The sequence below is a fragment of the Aplysia californica genome, unplaced genomic scaffold, assembly GCF_000002075.1.
Source record: "Aplysia californica isolate F4 #8 unplaced genomic scaffold, AplCal3.0 scaffold00226, whole genome shotgun sequence".
Classification (NCBI taxonomy): domain Eukaryota; kingdom Metazoa; phylum Mollusca; class Gastropoda; order Aplysiida; family Aplysiidae; genus Aplysia; species Aplysia californica.
In genome coordinates this window covers 142,513-158,691 of record NW_004797496.1, presented here as the reverse complement: position 1 = coordinate 158,691, position 16,179 = coordinate 142,513, and the positions used below count along the sequence as shown (strand labels likewise).

The window sequence follows — 16,179 nt, the reverse complement described above, 5'->3', positions numbered from 1 at the left end:
GACAGAGAGAGAGAGAGAGAGAGAGCAAAAGTTCACCTTGTTGTCCGAGCAGTCCGGCACCGTCTTACCGGCCAGCGCCAGGGCACACATCTCAGCTCTCAGCTCCTCCTCCAGCTCGTCGTCAAGCTCTTTGTACTTGTACGTCTCCTAGAAGATCAGCGCACACACCACATAGACACATGGACACACGCAAACAAACACAGGCATCGTCTGTGCCGCAAGCAATCCGGGTAACTATTTTCACCCTTCTCCCAAAACTCAATGGGCCTAAACACACCCAACGACTGAAAATGTCTGTGCAGCATGCAATCCGGTTAACTATAATCACCCTTCTGCCTCAAACCAACAGGCCAGGACCCAGGATACCAGAACGAACGGAATTAAATTTTCGGATGCCTTGGCCTAGACACACCCAATGACTGACAATATCTGTTCCGTAACCAATTCGTGTAACTAAACTAGCTACCGTCCCCAACCCCTCCCCCCATGAACACGGGCAACGACTGACGTAATTTGTCCCAGCAAGCTATCAATATAACTTTCCTACTCTTCCCTACCCCCTGCCTTCCCCCCTAGGAGTCCATTCCAACACCAGCATCAACTAGGATTTCCTCACATAATATTTGGGCTACGTTCCAGTACCTCCCTCGATATTGGAATACAATCGAAGTTGGAACGACATGCGAATAATATTTCTTACGTATTTTATTCCCTTATTTCTTTAATTTTTACCTCCCTCCCCCCGCATACAAACACCCACCTTTTTTCATATAAATGTGTTCATACTTATACCTCCTCCTAGCCCACGCCACTGACAACACTCCCTTTACCAATCATCTGTTGCAGACAGTTACTGCACACATGTTGTTCCCTCCAATTACCCACTCCTCGTAGTCCAAATCTCATAATAGGCAGGAAACAAGCATGTTATTGTTCATTATAATAAAAAATAATATAGTTTGGCTGTCAATAACTGCCGATGACTAATGTATCTGCAGCGGATTATATTTCTTAATTTTAAAAAAAAATCCAATGAAGTAAGAATTAAGCTTGGTTGTGCCTTCTGCTTTGGCAATGATACCAATCCTGGCTGAGAAGAGTTTGCGACATTTTTACCATACATATAATGCTTCATTTCCACTCGAGGGATGCCCTAGCTTTCAGGCTTCCTCGCTGTCTTGGCCTCAGCATTTCTAATCCGTGAAGCCTCATAATAAAAACAATATGTCGTTCATAACAATTACCCGGATTGCCCACTAAGACTCACGACATGTAGACACATGCAGACATCATGCTATCAGTGAAAATTACAACTCTGTGACTACATTCATGAGTCTGATAAACTCCCCGCCCCCATGCCCTCCTTCACACACCTTTTACTCTATTTCATTTTGAGTGTGAAGGAATACTTTTGCTTTCGACGTTGTGAACACCTGGTCAATAGACTCTCGAATGAAGCAACAGAGTTGTGTATCAATATTATATCTAGACATGTAGCGCCACGACTTACACAGGATGAGATGGCGCTGGTGTCTGGTCTGACACAGCATGACACACGAAGATACAGACAATGGAAACAAGAGTTCTCAGTTATCCTTATATACTGCCGAACATTGGAAAGGAAGGCTTAAAAATATACCTTATAACTGTTTTTGTTGAACCACATTGAACAAAAATGTGCTCGGCTATCTACAAAAATGTTTTGACATGGTGCATAACACACACAATAAAAAGTGTTGAAATAATTTAACAAAGTTTCGTTTAGGTCAGTTTTTCGACGCTCGCATCTTCGTAAGGTCAAATAAGCACGAGGGTTGATTTCTTTTTTTTATTTTTGATAAGTGTTTTATGGTGCTTGCAACTGCATAACAAGGTCATATGAGCTCTCGGGACTCATTAAACATTTTCAGTTTGGTAGAAATTAGTTTTGAATTTAGCCCGTGTGGCAGCTGAAGGCTATTTTTTTATCGATTTTAGAACCACCAAGGCAGGGATCCATAACGTGCGGAACCTGCACACGGGACCTCCGACATGTTTCGCCCTTTTCCGAGAAGGCTAGGTAACATCAGGGGTATGGCTGAAAGACAGTAGTAAGTAAAAAAAAACCGAAAGATAAAATTTAAAAAGTAACATTATCTTAATTTAGGAGGAAAGACCAATGGCCTTCATAAATTCGAGAAGTAACAATGTTCAACTCTGTAGTATTTGTACAAAGACAATACTCCTTTGCTCGACGATCCTAAGGAGACCATACCAGTTTATTTTTGAAATATTCATTGGCATCTACTTTCATTAGCAGAAATGCGTTACTTGAAACATTAAGTCCACGATGCCCTATAAAGAATAGGGCACATTTGTCTAAATTAAATTGATGAACATGATAACTACATACAAAGTCGAGGTATCTCCTTGAACTTAATTAATTAAGTGTTTATGCTAAACCAACGTATTATTGTTTCCAAGTCAACATCGCTCTTGTGTCATGCTGTGCAGATATGTGGCTTTAGATGATAACACCATGCAATTCTATCAAGCGCTTATTAGATGCTTATTAGTCCGTGTCATAGATTTGTACCTACTATACTCCTAAACCGTGCACTGTCATGGCTTCCATTCTTCGCTCTTTATAAAAACTTTACTGCAAAGTATGCAGACTATGGGCCATGCCGTTACACATGGAAGGCAGACACGCTAGTCTCACTATCGTCAAGTAGTGAGTATACGAGGCATCTTTCCCCTTTGCCTTTCATGTGGCTCAATCTGGGTAAAAAGATGCATGCTGTAAAGCATCGGAAATACGTCAAAGTGCACGATTTAGGATATTATAATACAATTCGATGGTCTATGTTCTATGGACTGCAGCATTCCAACAAGGACTACGATTGAACGATGTTATATTATAAAGGTGGAAGCGACGTATGGCCGCGTAAGACATGCTTATAACACGGTTTTGAAATGTTAAGAAAAAATATGAATGAATAAAATACGTTTTTAAAAAACGAGCAAATTTTGCCGAGAGCATGAGATGAAATAATCATGAATGAAAAAAACACTTAATGTGATGAAGAAAATTTTTTTAAAGGCGGTTTAAAAAATGTCCAAAATAAATGGATTGAATAAGAAAATTTTTAAGCAAGCAAAATATGTTGAAAGAGAAAGATCTCGAGAGCAGTAGATGATAAAATCATTAATCATTTGCTTATACCCACGTGTGTTCCCACAAGATTAAGGAGACAAGAGAATAGTTGAGAAGACACCTAAATAAATGTCAATGGCGTGTCTTATAAAAGAATATAGGCAGCAAAACAATGCAGTAAGAAGTACCTACATAATAGTTTGCTTTTTTCTACAAACACGGGCAAAGTGAACGAAATGAATGATACTTTAAGGCAGAGGAGTCGACCACCTCATCGGGCCTACTTTGATCATAAGGTATGGGTTGAACGAACGCTCTATGGTTACATGTTACAGCTCCACCAGCCCAGATTATATCTTTTAGGAAGGGGGGCTTTAGGCAGTGGCAGCCAGGGTCAACCCGAGTTGAGAATCCCACCAGACAGACAGACATACTCGACATAAAACTTACTCACCCAGGGCTTAAATTGCCATCTTTCGCGTGTGATGGTGAACCTGATTTAATAGTCCCCTTCCCAAAACAGCATAACAATCACCTGTACAAACAACCCCTCTCCGCTATATATTTTGTCCTCGAAAAAGGGTGAATTTTTAAAACAATTTTGACTGTGCTTCATAGACTTCGATAATATGATAATGATGACAAGTTCTTTTGCGTAGAGAGTATGTCTTATTAACTCCACCAAGGACGGTCCCAAGCCCGACTGAGAAAGGAGCAGGGTTAGGCGAAGGGTTAGCAACCACTTCCAGTAAAACAATCCTTGCTCCAGAAAAGCTAACGCATGTCTCATCATGGGCTATTTAGTATGACCTGAGGGTGCCCGACTCCCATTTTTGCAGTGCAAGAGATGAAAAGGTAAGCGAGCGAGAGAATGAGTGAGCGATCATGATAATGAGTGATCGTGATAATAATAAGTGAGAGAATGAGAGAGGGTGAGTGCGTGAGTAATTGAGTGACACACGTACCTCTAGGTGTTTCATGAGCACCGCCACCACCACATTGACCAGCACAAACTGCGCCATCAGCACAAACACCACGAAGTAGACGGGGGCGATGAGTGGGCTCACACAGCAGTTGGTCAAGCAGTTGTCCGAGCGGTCACAGTCTTCTCTCAGCGTGTCCTGGGGAAAGATATCAGGTTCGGATTGATGGAAAAACACAGGATATTCGTCGCCTCAGGGCTGCTTTGTCCAAAATGTGCTAGGTAAAGAGGGCATTTTGGTCAAAGCAGAGAGAAAGAAGACTCACGGCTCAATAGAAAACAAAGAACAAAGAGAAAGAAAGTGAAGGTATATAATTTTTGAGAAAATGAAGACTGAGGATCTGCAATAAGGCAAAAATGAAGATCTTTATTATTCGTTTACAATAATAGGAACAGTATTGGGGTATTCTATGTTTTGTTCATTTGCTTGAGTTTTTTGTCATGAGAAAACCAAATTCCTCAAGGAAAAATGTCTTTGGCAATCCGTTACAAAGATGACAAGCGCTTTGGAATTTTCAATTTTTTTCTTCAGAAGGAAAACTCAAAGAAAGAAAAAGTCTTTACTATGTCTTAACTGCCGCGTTATAAATTCATTTATTATCATTATTATCATTATTATTATTATTATTATTATTATTATTATTATTATTATTATTATTATTATTATTATTATTATTATTATTATTATTATCATCATTATTATTATTATTATTATTATTATTATTATCATTATTATTAACTAACATTAGAAACACATTGAGATGTTCTATATATACCTTCATAATGCCGTTCCAATTATCCCCTGTGGCGACTCTGAACAATGTCAGAAAAGCCATGCCAAAGTTCCCGAAGTGAGCGTGGATGCCCAGACCCTCACACGGGTGCTCTCGGGAACATTCTGGGGTGACAAGATGACGAAATAATGTGGGTGATTGTCGATTAAAAGAAAACAATCGTGTAATGGTATAGGTTCAACACCTCTATCAACACTGTTGGGTTATTTAAGAGGCGGGGCCTCCGAATTGTACATCCTCGAAAAGACGGAGCCAAACGGGAAATTCAAGTAAAGTGCTTTTTCCAAGGGTGCAACGTTGGGCCGAATCCATTAGCCTAACCACTTGGCCACTGACGCCATTGGTTAAAAGAGAAGTTGACCGTAACTACAACAACCGTCACAGTGTGATAGGAAAACATGATGACACAAGGCACTCAACAGGAGAGAGAGAGAGGGGGGAGAGGCACGAACACAGACACGCGCGCGCACGCACGGACACATACACACACACACACACACACACACACACACATACACACACACACACCTGCACACATACACACACACACACACGCACACACACACACACACATACACACACATACACACACACACACATATACACACACACGCACACACCTGCACACATACACACACACACACAAACACACACACACACACACACACACACATAGAGCAGGGATGGAAGGAAAAGAGAGAGGAGGGGAGCAAAAGAGAGAGAGAGAGACAGAGAGACAGAGAGACAGAGATATAGAGATAGTGAGAGAGAGAACTATGTAGACATAAACAAAGGAAAAAATCCCGTAAGTACCATACATCCAAGCCCAAACCGTGTTATGATTAGTTCACAAAATTATTTTTAAAAGCCTGGTTTCACGACATCATAAACCACTCATTACACACATTTATATAACTCTTGTTTGATTAATTAATTTTTAGAAGAAATAAAACCAAACACCAAATAAAAACCGTTTTGTTTCATGGCTTTGTATAAGCAACCTCCTTTTCAAGGATCTATATCTATTATAAAATACATTGTTTCGTGAATACATACAACCCCTTATAATGTCATCGATTTAGAAAACTGTTTGTTTCATGGATTTACCCAAACCTTTCACGAGACTCACCAAGACGTCCGAAGAGCTCCACTCCGAGGGCAGCAAAGATGAAGAAGAGAAGGAAGAACAGCAGGCCGAGATTGCCCACCTGAGGCAGAGCCTGGATCACAGTGTCCAGCAAAGCGCGGATCCCCTTGGCCATCTTCAGCAGCTTCAGAACTGGATAAAGAGGAGTTAGTTAGTTTAAGTAGAGGTTTTACAGCGCTCGCAACTGCATAAGGTAATATGAGCGCCAGAGGAGTGGAGGTGTTACAAGAGAGTAACAAGCATAAAAGAGAAGAAGGGGAGATAAGGACGATAGATGTTTGATAGGACAGAAGAATCAAACCACACCAGAGCACCCGCCAACCGCCCACTAAAGAGGAATGAAAAGGGTGAGTAAAATAGGTGAGTAAAATCAAACTCATTCATTTTAACAGTTGGCAAATAAACATGAAGGAAAACAATTAGTGTCAGAAGCGAAAACATGGGTAGAAAATCAAAACAGCATTGGATTCTTGAGAAGGTAAATTACCTTTATTGATGTATGTATTATCCTTCTATACTACTACTACTACTACTACTACTACTACTACTACTACTACTACTACTACTATGAAGAAGAAGAAGAACAATGAGAAGAACAAGCAGAAAAACAAGAACAAGAACTAGAATTAATAATAATAACCATAAAATAATAATAACAATAATAATAAATATTAATAACACCGCCGTATTGTACCTCTAGCAATACGCAGCACCCTCATGACCCGAATGATGGTCGGGTTGATGGGAATGACGTTTGTTCTCATCTCCTCCAGGACGATGCCCACTACCGACAGGATGACGATCATGATGTCCAGCTGGTTCCATCTGCAACAACAACACGTATGATAAGATAAGATGAGATAAGATAAAATGTGATAAGTTAAGATAAAATAAGATAAGATATGATGAAATAATATAAGATACGACAGGATAGGATAGGATAAGACAAGATAGGATAAGAAAAGAAGATAATATAAGATAGGATAGGATGAGATAAGATAAATAAGATAAGATACATCTTTATTGTCCATTTCCTGCCACAGAGGTTTTAATGTTTCACCATGCTCACATAAAACACACACACACACACACACACACACACACACACACACACACACACACACACACACACACAAAATGAACACACGCACATACGTACACGCACGCATGTGACTTACTCGTTAGGTTTAGTTTGGTTTTATGAAGAGCTTTACGGCACTCGCAACATAATAGATCACATACGTGCCGAAGATTACAGGTGTGCCAAATAAAAAAGCAAGAAATTACACTACCAGATAGAACAATTAGGATTCTATTATATAATAATATTACTACTAAGTTGCTATAGCAAAAATAAGATTTAAAAGAAAATTAATATTCATGCGAATGGGAGTACATGTCTGAACATTTGTGAGTTTTAATATACTAAAATGCATTACCAACTAAAAATAATAAAAAAAATAAATACAAAAAATAAATTAATTAAATTTAAAGTAAGCATAGTCTTCCATATTCCGTGATCTAAAATCAAGAATGATGCCATTTCTATTTGTTTGTTTACGACAGAGATATCTAATACGGGGCACCATTACGGCTAGATCGGAGCGATCGTCCGACTCCGTCTCCTGAAGCTGAGTACAAACACGTTTGTTTTTAATGCGACCGAGTCGGGCGATAAGCCTGATCCGCCGATCCCATCCGTAGTGGGCACCCCGTATTACCACGAGAAGAAATCGTACCTATCTCGGATGTAGCGGAGGAATCCAAGGGCGACAATTTTCATGGCGGCTTCCAAGATGAAGACACTTGTGAAGAAGAAGTTGAAAATCTTCAAAGCAAATTCTAGCTCCTGAGGAAAACATCATAAAAGAATATTTAAAATTTTAAATGTTATTTACATGATTTATGTCTATAGATAAAGACTCTTACATACTCTCTCTCTCTCTCTCTTTCTCTCTCACACACACACTCTCTCTCTCTCTCTCTCTCTCTCTCTCTCTCTCTCTCACACACACACACACACACACATACACACACACTCCCCCCCCCACACACACAAACGTGCTCGCGCGTGCGCATACACACACACACACACACAAATACATGTAGGCACACCCATATAAACGCACCAATACGTTCATATTTGTACATCTCTCTTTCTTTCTCTCTCTTTTTTTTCTTTCTCTCTCTCTCTTTATATGTGTATTAATATATTATGTATACTATTTATAAAGTCGATGATTTAGCCAACAAACATAATCTGTCAATTATTCCAACAAAGAGCGTCGTGTCTTTTTAGCTGTACATTGCTTTCAGTTCGATCAATGGTGCTGCCAGTTGAAAGAAATAGCTAGTTCGTATAAGAAAACAATTCCTAGACATTATATGAAAAATCCTTTTATTGTTAAAGCATATATTTTACTTGCATGTTATTGATGTTGTTGTGATTTATTCCTCCTTTTATCATTACTTTTTTAATGTTACTAACTTTATCGAAATTAATTTCCTCGCCAGAGGAGCTTTCAAGCAGATTCTGATTTTTTGTTCGGACTGATCGTGTAAATTGCAATTCGACAACTGAATGAGGAAGTGCACACCCCCACTTTGCACACCACACCAAACTCTCGGGGGGGGGGGGGGTTCCTATACAATTTTTTTATTCGAATAAAAACACAGTGGGGCATCTTGCAATATTACAAGTAGTTTCACCCCGGTATAATAGTTTCACCCCGGTTCGTTATTCACTTCGTAGAATCATTTTAATGACTTATACCGGGTGCCCCTTTGGGAGAATTGGGTCGGGTCGGGTCAGTTTGAGGGCCATTTTGAAGGTGGAAAGCGGTTATGGTGGCACAAACCGATCGCGTCCGTCTCGTTGCCTCAAAAACAAACGCGTTTGTTTTCAGGTGACGAGTCGGGCGATCGGCCCGACCCGCTGATCCCATCCGTAACGGGCACCGGTATTAAGCGTCTGTGGAAATGGCGATGACGATATAAATAACTGACCTCTGACATCATGTAAGACTCCATGGCCATGGTGATGACGTTGAGGCCAATGACCGCCGCTATGGCCAAGTCGAAGTATTTGCTGTTGATCACCGTGTGGATGAGCAGACGCCCGTGGGAATAGTGGGCCCAATATGGCGGCTCACGGAGTTCTGCCAAGCACAGACGAAACCCACAAATAAATAAACAAAAGCTCTAATAAAATGACTGGTAAATTTGTCGTTTTTTTAGCACGATACAATACATAATTCGGAAGTGACATCTTTTACACCCACACCTCGATAAAAGTCAGAAAAAGTGCCGAAGGTAAAGCAAAAGAAGAAGCAAGAAAAAGTATCGTTTACGTAGTGACGTCACAGTACGAAAAAGCTGGATCTCGTCTGTGAATAGAAGAAATTGTTAAACCAAGCAACTTGAGTTCTGTACGTCTGAAGATTCTCTGAAGAACTGGAATAGGAACATCTTTTAAAACAATACAGTTTGTGAAGAAAAGTGGTTGTGGTGCTTGTGTTTTTAGACGGGACGGGGCGGTTTGGGGTGAGGGGGTGAAGAAGAAAGCGGCTGGGATGTGGGTTGGGGGTTGTTGGGTGCAAAAGAGATAACGGTTAGAGTGGGGGTAGCAGCTGGAGAGCGGAGGCAGGGGGGGGGGTACATTGATCCGTCAGCAGTCAAGAACGTAATATTGGTGGCAGTGAAACCCACGGAAATGGAGGAGCAGAGAAAAGGAAACACGGTAATCAAACAGATATTGGTGACGTCATCGTTTTCGCTCGACTGCCGATCATGAAAGAAGAGGTAACGAGGATGTCTGAAGTATTATGGAGACTGCCTCTGTGAGTAGTCGATCATTTCACAAGAAAAATGATGTGTGTGTCTATGTGTGTGTGTGTGGGGGGGGGGGTCTCGTGTGCGTGTTGGGAGGGATGGGTAGGCTGTTCGTGGTGTGTGTGTGTGTGTGTGTGTGTGTGTGTGTGTGTGTGTGTGTGTGTGCTTGTGCGTGTGTGTTTGTGTGTGTGTGTGTTTGTGTGTGTGTGTTTGAGTGTGTGTGTTTGAATTTGTGAAATTGCATTTGAATTTATTTGTGAATTTGTGAGTGCGTGCATGAATGAAGAAAAGAAATGGGGTGGTTGGGAGTTGAAATTGGGGGGGGGGGGAGACTCGGGGAAGAGTGGAAAGAAAACCATCAAACAGATTATATATTCAGTATCTAGTAATGGCCTGGGACCCCACTGTTGTGTTCCTCGGGATGCGCTCTAATTCTTGTCTGGAATGTAGGGGGAAAAAGTAGACCATTGATTATCGACAAAACACTTTAATACAAAAATACACCACAGAGACGCGTCACACTGTTTCCTGGACTGAAATGACAAAATTGAAATGTTCTCTTTTTTCCCTTGTGGGACTTGCAGAATGAGGGCGAGTCCCGCTGGCCTTGCACGTAATGCATTATTTTTGTAACTGATGACGTAGCTAGCAGCGACCACGTGATACAATTTAATAGAAGCTTCAGCTTTGTTGTGGCAGAAGACGTAGAGACCTTTATGAATAACTTATTACTATCTCTGAGGCGTAGAATACGTCTTCTGTGTTATTTATTTGCATGGGTAGCGCATCATGGGGAATGGGTGTATCCGTTCTTTATACTCGTTTCCAGTTTCTATATAATTTTGTGCATTTCTGGTCAGTATGGATATAACGTGGAATGTAAAAACATTTATTCTTGACCTTGTAGGAGAAGAAGGAGGCAGATGAGTAGGAGGAGAAGAAGAAGAAGGAGACGGAGGATGAGAAGGAGAAATGGAAAGGAGAAGAAAAATCGTATAAAATGTTTTGAAAGATTTTACATTAATACTTAAGGCAACCCATTATTATTTTTGTTGGCTCTTTGAATACGTTACAAGTTTTAAATAGAAAAACGGCTGCAGGTTCAGTCTTGGGGGGGGGGGGGGGGAATCTGATTAGATCTGCTTTTTGCCTAATTAGAGAGACATGAAAGTTCAAGCTTTTTCTGTTTTTAACTCTAGTTTAGCTTTAGTTTTGTACGATATTTTATTTGATTTTGTCTTTCAATTCCAATATTTTAACCCCCCCCCCCCCCGAGACTGTTTTATAAACTTACTTCTTCTTCAAGGACATCTCTGAGCTGTCCCAGCTAAAAGAAATTGTACATATTATGAATTAGGTCTCCGTTCGCCTCCATAAACAAAGAAGTTCCTTTAAAAGTCTGCATAAAAAATGATGGGACCCACCCATGTAAATAAAGACCCAAGTCTTTTAAAAAAATGCTTTCCTGTAATATCATTCTGTGTTTCCATAGTCTATCCCCCCCCCCCAAAAAAAAAAAAACCCCACAAAAAAACAACAACAACCCGTGGCTGTCCGAGTTCTCCACGAACCCACAGTGAACTGAGATCAAATTCCGAATTGAAACAAAAACTTCTCGTTTTGACTTTCAGAAACGTTTCACAAACCTCCTGAGATTGGCTTACTCACCTCAGGGGTTCATGCTCCCCCGTTAGGGAACCTCTGCTATAGTCCACTCCAACACGTGCCAACTTCTCTCTCTTTTCTTGTTCTCCATCTAACTACAACTAATGTATGTTATCTTGCATCTTTTCTAAAAGATTATGTGGGTTTTTTTTCGCTTTTGCCCACATTTTAATACGTATTACAATATTTTTCTGAATTGAGCTTTTTTCCACATTAAAGAGACTGATCCCTGGTTGACCAAAAGGAGTGAATTACAATGTAATTCCTTATATTATTATGAAGACAATGTCGGGTGGAGAATGACTTGTATGTCTGCAGTATGTCAAAACTCCGCCTTAGAAAAAATGTATTTTTCTTTTTTATTATTATTATTATTGTATTTTATCTTTTATTATTTATTATTTTATTTTATTTGACTTTTTTTTTTTTTTTTTTTTAATATATTATTATTATTATTATTTTTTTTTTTTTTTTGGGGGGGTGTCAACTTAATGTGCCTTCATGAGCTAGTCTCAGTGTGTTCGAAAAGTCTGCAGCGAATAATCTGACAATAATAATAATATTGTTAAGAAGGGACAACCACTAGGTGTACAACGCATGTGCGTTCTGGGGTAGATCATTTTTAAATTATCGAGTCTAAAACTAGCCTGTTCATCAATGAACTGATTTCAAAAAGTAATAGGACATCAGGTCATTTTTGCTCATAGATGATTAATATATCAGCTCATATTTATCTATAATATCGTGCTGCGATCCTGAAAACATAAAGAGTCATAAAATATTCCTGGGAGCACAAAAATGTTGCATGCACTTAGAGTAATGATAGAACATGATTGTGCACAAATAGCACAATGAACAGGTCGCCTTGGTTTGAGACAAAGATAGTTTGATACTGTCGTTGAAGTGTAAAAATAATTGTAGATGTTGTAGGCACCCATCGGCCCAAAGAAGATCATTTTGAGATGGGCTGAGGGAGCCACAACGTCCAGGCAAATAGATGGAGATACTCGATTTAAAAAAAAATTCACTCAACACGAAATCTAAAAGCATGTCGAAGTCCTGAACTAAACCCCGTATAATATGGCATTTAAAAAAAATTGAAAAACAAAAAATTCCTCCGGAAATGTTGGGATGTTTGATAATTGTTTAGAATCCTATGGTCCCTGAAAATGAAACAGTATTTTCTTTATTTTTCTGCTTATATACAAAGTAATTATATAGACGTCGATTTGAAAAGGTTATCTTTGAGAGGTTTGTAGCATCCGTGAATTTGTTCAATAATGCTACGCTGAGACTAGAGGAGCCAATGAGAACAAAATGAACTCTCAATTCTTGTCGTGTGCGTCACACAATAAACTAACAACGAAAGCAGGAGAGTGACCAGCGTGGGGCAACAGACGAGTGTGCGACCCATAGAAAGAGAGGAGCCAGGGAGAAGGAGGCCAACTTCGGGACTGCAGAAGTGAGGGGGTGGGGCCGTGACATAAAGCAGGGGGCGTGTTTGTAGAATCATGTTAGCACATCAGGTCTTGGAGCGGCTCTTGAGCATTAGACTGGAAACTGATAGAGGAATTAAGATCACCTTGCCACAACTAGTCTGCACATATACATATAGGGCGGGAGGCAGTGAGAAGGGGAATGATGAAGGCAGGACGGCAGGGCAGCCAGTGGTCTGAAATAAAAAGGGGTCACAAAATTAGCCATTGCTCGCTTGGGTGGTGGCTGCTTCGCAGTGGAGGGTTGGGTACACGACTTCTTCTCTGGCTATCTACGGCACGTCGATCTATGCGGTGGTCTACACAGCGAAGGAGGCTCAGAAGTTACGTTAGCATGAAAGACACGACGCAGTACAAAGAGACAGGAAGCAATGACATACACAGAACAGCATTGGAAGAATGACACAGAGACACATTGTATTCTTAGACAACATAGTGTTGGATGAACGCATTTCTGATTGCCCATTGTCAACAAATGTGATCACAATACCTAAGTACAAATATTTTCTGCATTTAAAGAAGTTCAGCTTTTTTTGTACAGGAATGACAAAGAAACAAAAGTACCTAGAAATTCTAGGTGTAAGACATTACTAATTGTATCTCTAGGCATACAGGCCATGTTCAATCACTAAAGTTAGACAGATACAGCACCATATCATACATACAAGAAATGAAAAGTTGATTCACTTATTTCTTTAACAATGTTTAATATTACTATCGTTTCTTGTCACTGGCAGTAGATCGCGGCCTGTTAACCAGACGCCACGCTGTAACAAGTGATGAGCTTAAACACTGCGTACGTTCAAAAAGAAGTCTGAAATCTCTTTAATAAGCGAATGTTTCCACCTTTCCTATTCATGGTTAACTTCTTTTTTTGGAAAAAGCAATTTAACCTTATACCCAAGACCAGAAAAGTTAATATTTATACCCCATATCTATACGCAATGCTTAATCTCGCCATTATGTTTCCTTGTCTTACCTCGTGGAGTGCCACCCACACACAGGACACAGGGAGACAGAGAGAAAGTCTGGACACAGCAAGCGGAGAAAGCAAGCTGTGTGCGGCCATCATAACACACAGGCGACCTGACTGGACTTAAGACTGACACACAACGGAGATGGTACTCTACTGAGTCTGGCTCTGCACTACACGCCCATATATCGACAACACACATTGTGAGCAGTGCGCGGTGTGAACAAGGCTTTGACGACACAGTTACGACACAGTTTGTGGAACATGTAACACAATGGTATAAGAAGAGTCGAGGTCAATGGCCTGTAGGGACTCATTGGGAGTGTTAGGACATATTAGAGAGTGTCAGTGGGAGTGTTAATTAGAGAGGATCAGGATGGTGCAAATGATATAGTACATGTGGCGGTGAAAGTTCCCAATGATGCCACAGGTAGGACGTAGTCAATGGGTTGCCTTAGACTGATATAACTTAACATCTGTTTCAAGACAATTAGATCGTTGGTTGAGATCGAACCGCTTATTTAATGTTCCCCAAAATGCCAAAACCTTATCAATAGAAAGCTAGCTAGAAAACCACTGCAGATATAAAAATACCCCGTGGTTAACTCACAAAATGGAGTTGCCCACTTCACAGTCAAGCAAAACGAACTAACCAAGCGACCTGAATTAATAAGAAGAGATACCAATAGCTTTTGTGAAACCTTTTCGACCGTCTTATACCCATTGATACGTCCCTCTACCTGGAACATCCGGGAATTTCTCCAATAGAGTCTACACTGAGGGGTTAAAGATGGGCACACGTAACACAAACACACGCACACACATTGATGACGTTGAGCATATACACGAGTTACTGAGCACACACGGTTAATAAACAGTGATATACTGTCTAACAAGAGTTACTTTCTCTGTTAGTATGAACGATGACTAGCAACATTCCCGTCACTGTTATGTGCATGGTAAAACAATGAGTGGCCTACAGCGAATACAACAATGTGATAGTTTGTCTATCCGCAGGGGTACACTAATAATGAAATAGGCTGACGTCAGACTGACGAATCGTTTCTTTGTTAACATGTGTTTGCCAAAAACTATTCACGTGCTTTTCTCCTTTATCGGTAGGTGAGTTGAGTTTTTTTTTTACAGTTTACTATCTGGCTACGGATTGATTGGATGCACTGCTTAGAGATAACTTAGAAAGACAAAAAACAAAATGTAATACGGGGTGCCCACTACGGCTGGATAGGGCCAATCGTCCGACTCAATCGCCTGATGGTCGCTACACCCCTGACTCTTTTTAAGGGAGAATGTCAAACAAATCGTGAATAAGGATCAAGACCCTTACAGTATTAAATCACCACACGTTATACTTGGATTTAAGAGAATAATATTGTTCACAAGGACTACTGAACAGAGGGCAAGTGAAGGAGCAAATACTATGGTCGTTATAAGGATTGCCTTGTTCTCTTTGGGAGCCGCTGTTGGTTCTTTTAAAACAAACTAGATAAGCAGATGTCTGTAGCAAATTAAGTGTACAAAGGTACGAAAATATAATATTAATAAATAAGTATGGGAGTGAGATTTTCAAATTGAGAGGTAAAATGGAGTTTGTGAACAAAGTGTTCAGATAAGAAGACAGATTATTATTTGTTTTTTGGTTTGGCAAATTAGGTCAATTTGGCAGGCGTCTAAAATGTTATTCTAATATGAATAGTCACTATACAGATTTGATAAACTTGGAGCATTGAAGAGTGAGGCAATCAAATCTTGATTTAAATTAAGGGCAACTTGGTGAGGGTAAGAGGGGGGGGGGGGGGGGGTGGTAAATTCCGCTCGCCCTCGACCATTGCGAACCTGGTTGTGTTTCATGTGGGCAGGTGCGAAAGATCTGCATTTAAGTTTGCGCGATCTAAAATTAGTTAATGATTAATTATCACGTTCCCGCCAGGATGTTTACAAAAGGGGATCCAAGCTGGAATATAATTTTAGAAAAAAGAAATATCGTTGGACAAACAGGATTGTTTTTGCAGTAATGTGATCGTTTTTTCAAAGTTTTAAAACGTAGTGTTTGTCTGTCATTGTATTCTCCAAAAGTTTTAACAGGATTCCCTCGCCAGATCGCGGTTACATTTTAGGGACTCGGTAAATGGCATTT

At 40.2% G+C, this 16,179-nt stretch overlaps 1 protein-coding gene across 1 annotated transcript in view; it reads right to left on the bottom strand.

Annotated features, from left to right (window-relative positions):
• LOC101864393 (voltage-dependent T-type calcium channel subunit alpha-1G) overlaps nucleotides 1-16,179 on the bottom strand; it is a gene marked incomplete at its 5' end in the record, with an annotated part of 113,429 nt that overhangs the window by 15,777 nt on the left and 81,473 nt on the right. Inside the window, 7 exon segments of the mRNA XM_035970147.1 lie at nucleotides 37-147; nucleotides 4,102-4,257; nucleotides 4,895-5,016; nucleotides 6,042-6,191; nucleotides 6,754-6,884; nucleotides 7,799-7,908; nucleotides 9,066-9,217. Of these exon segments, the coding sequence (XP_035826040.1) occupies nucleotides 37-147; nucleotides 4,102-4,257; nucleotides 4,895-5,016; nucleotides 6,042-6,191; nucleotides 6,754-6,884; nucleotides 7,799-7,908; nucleotides 9,066-9,217 (932 nt within the window).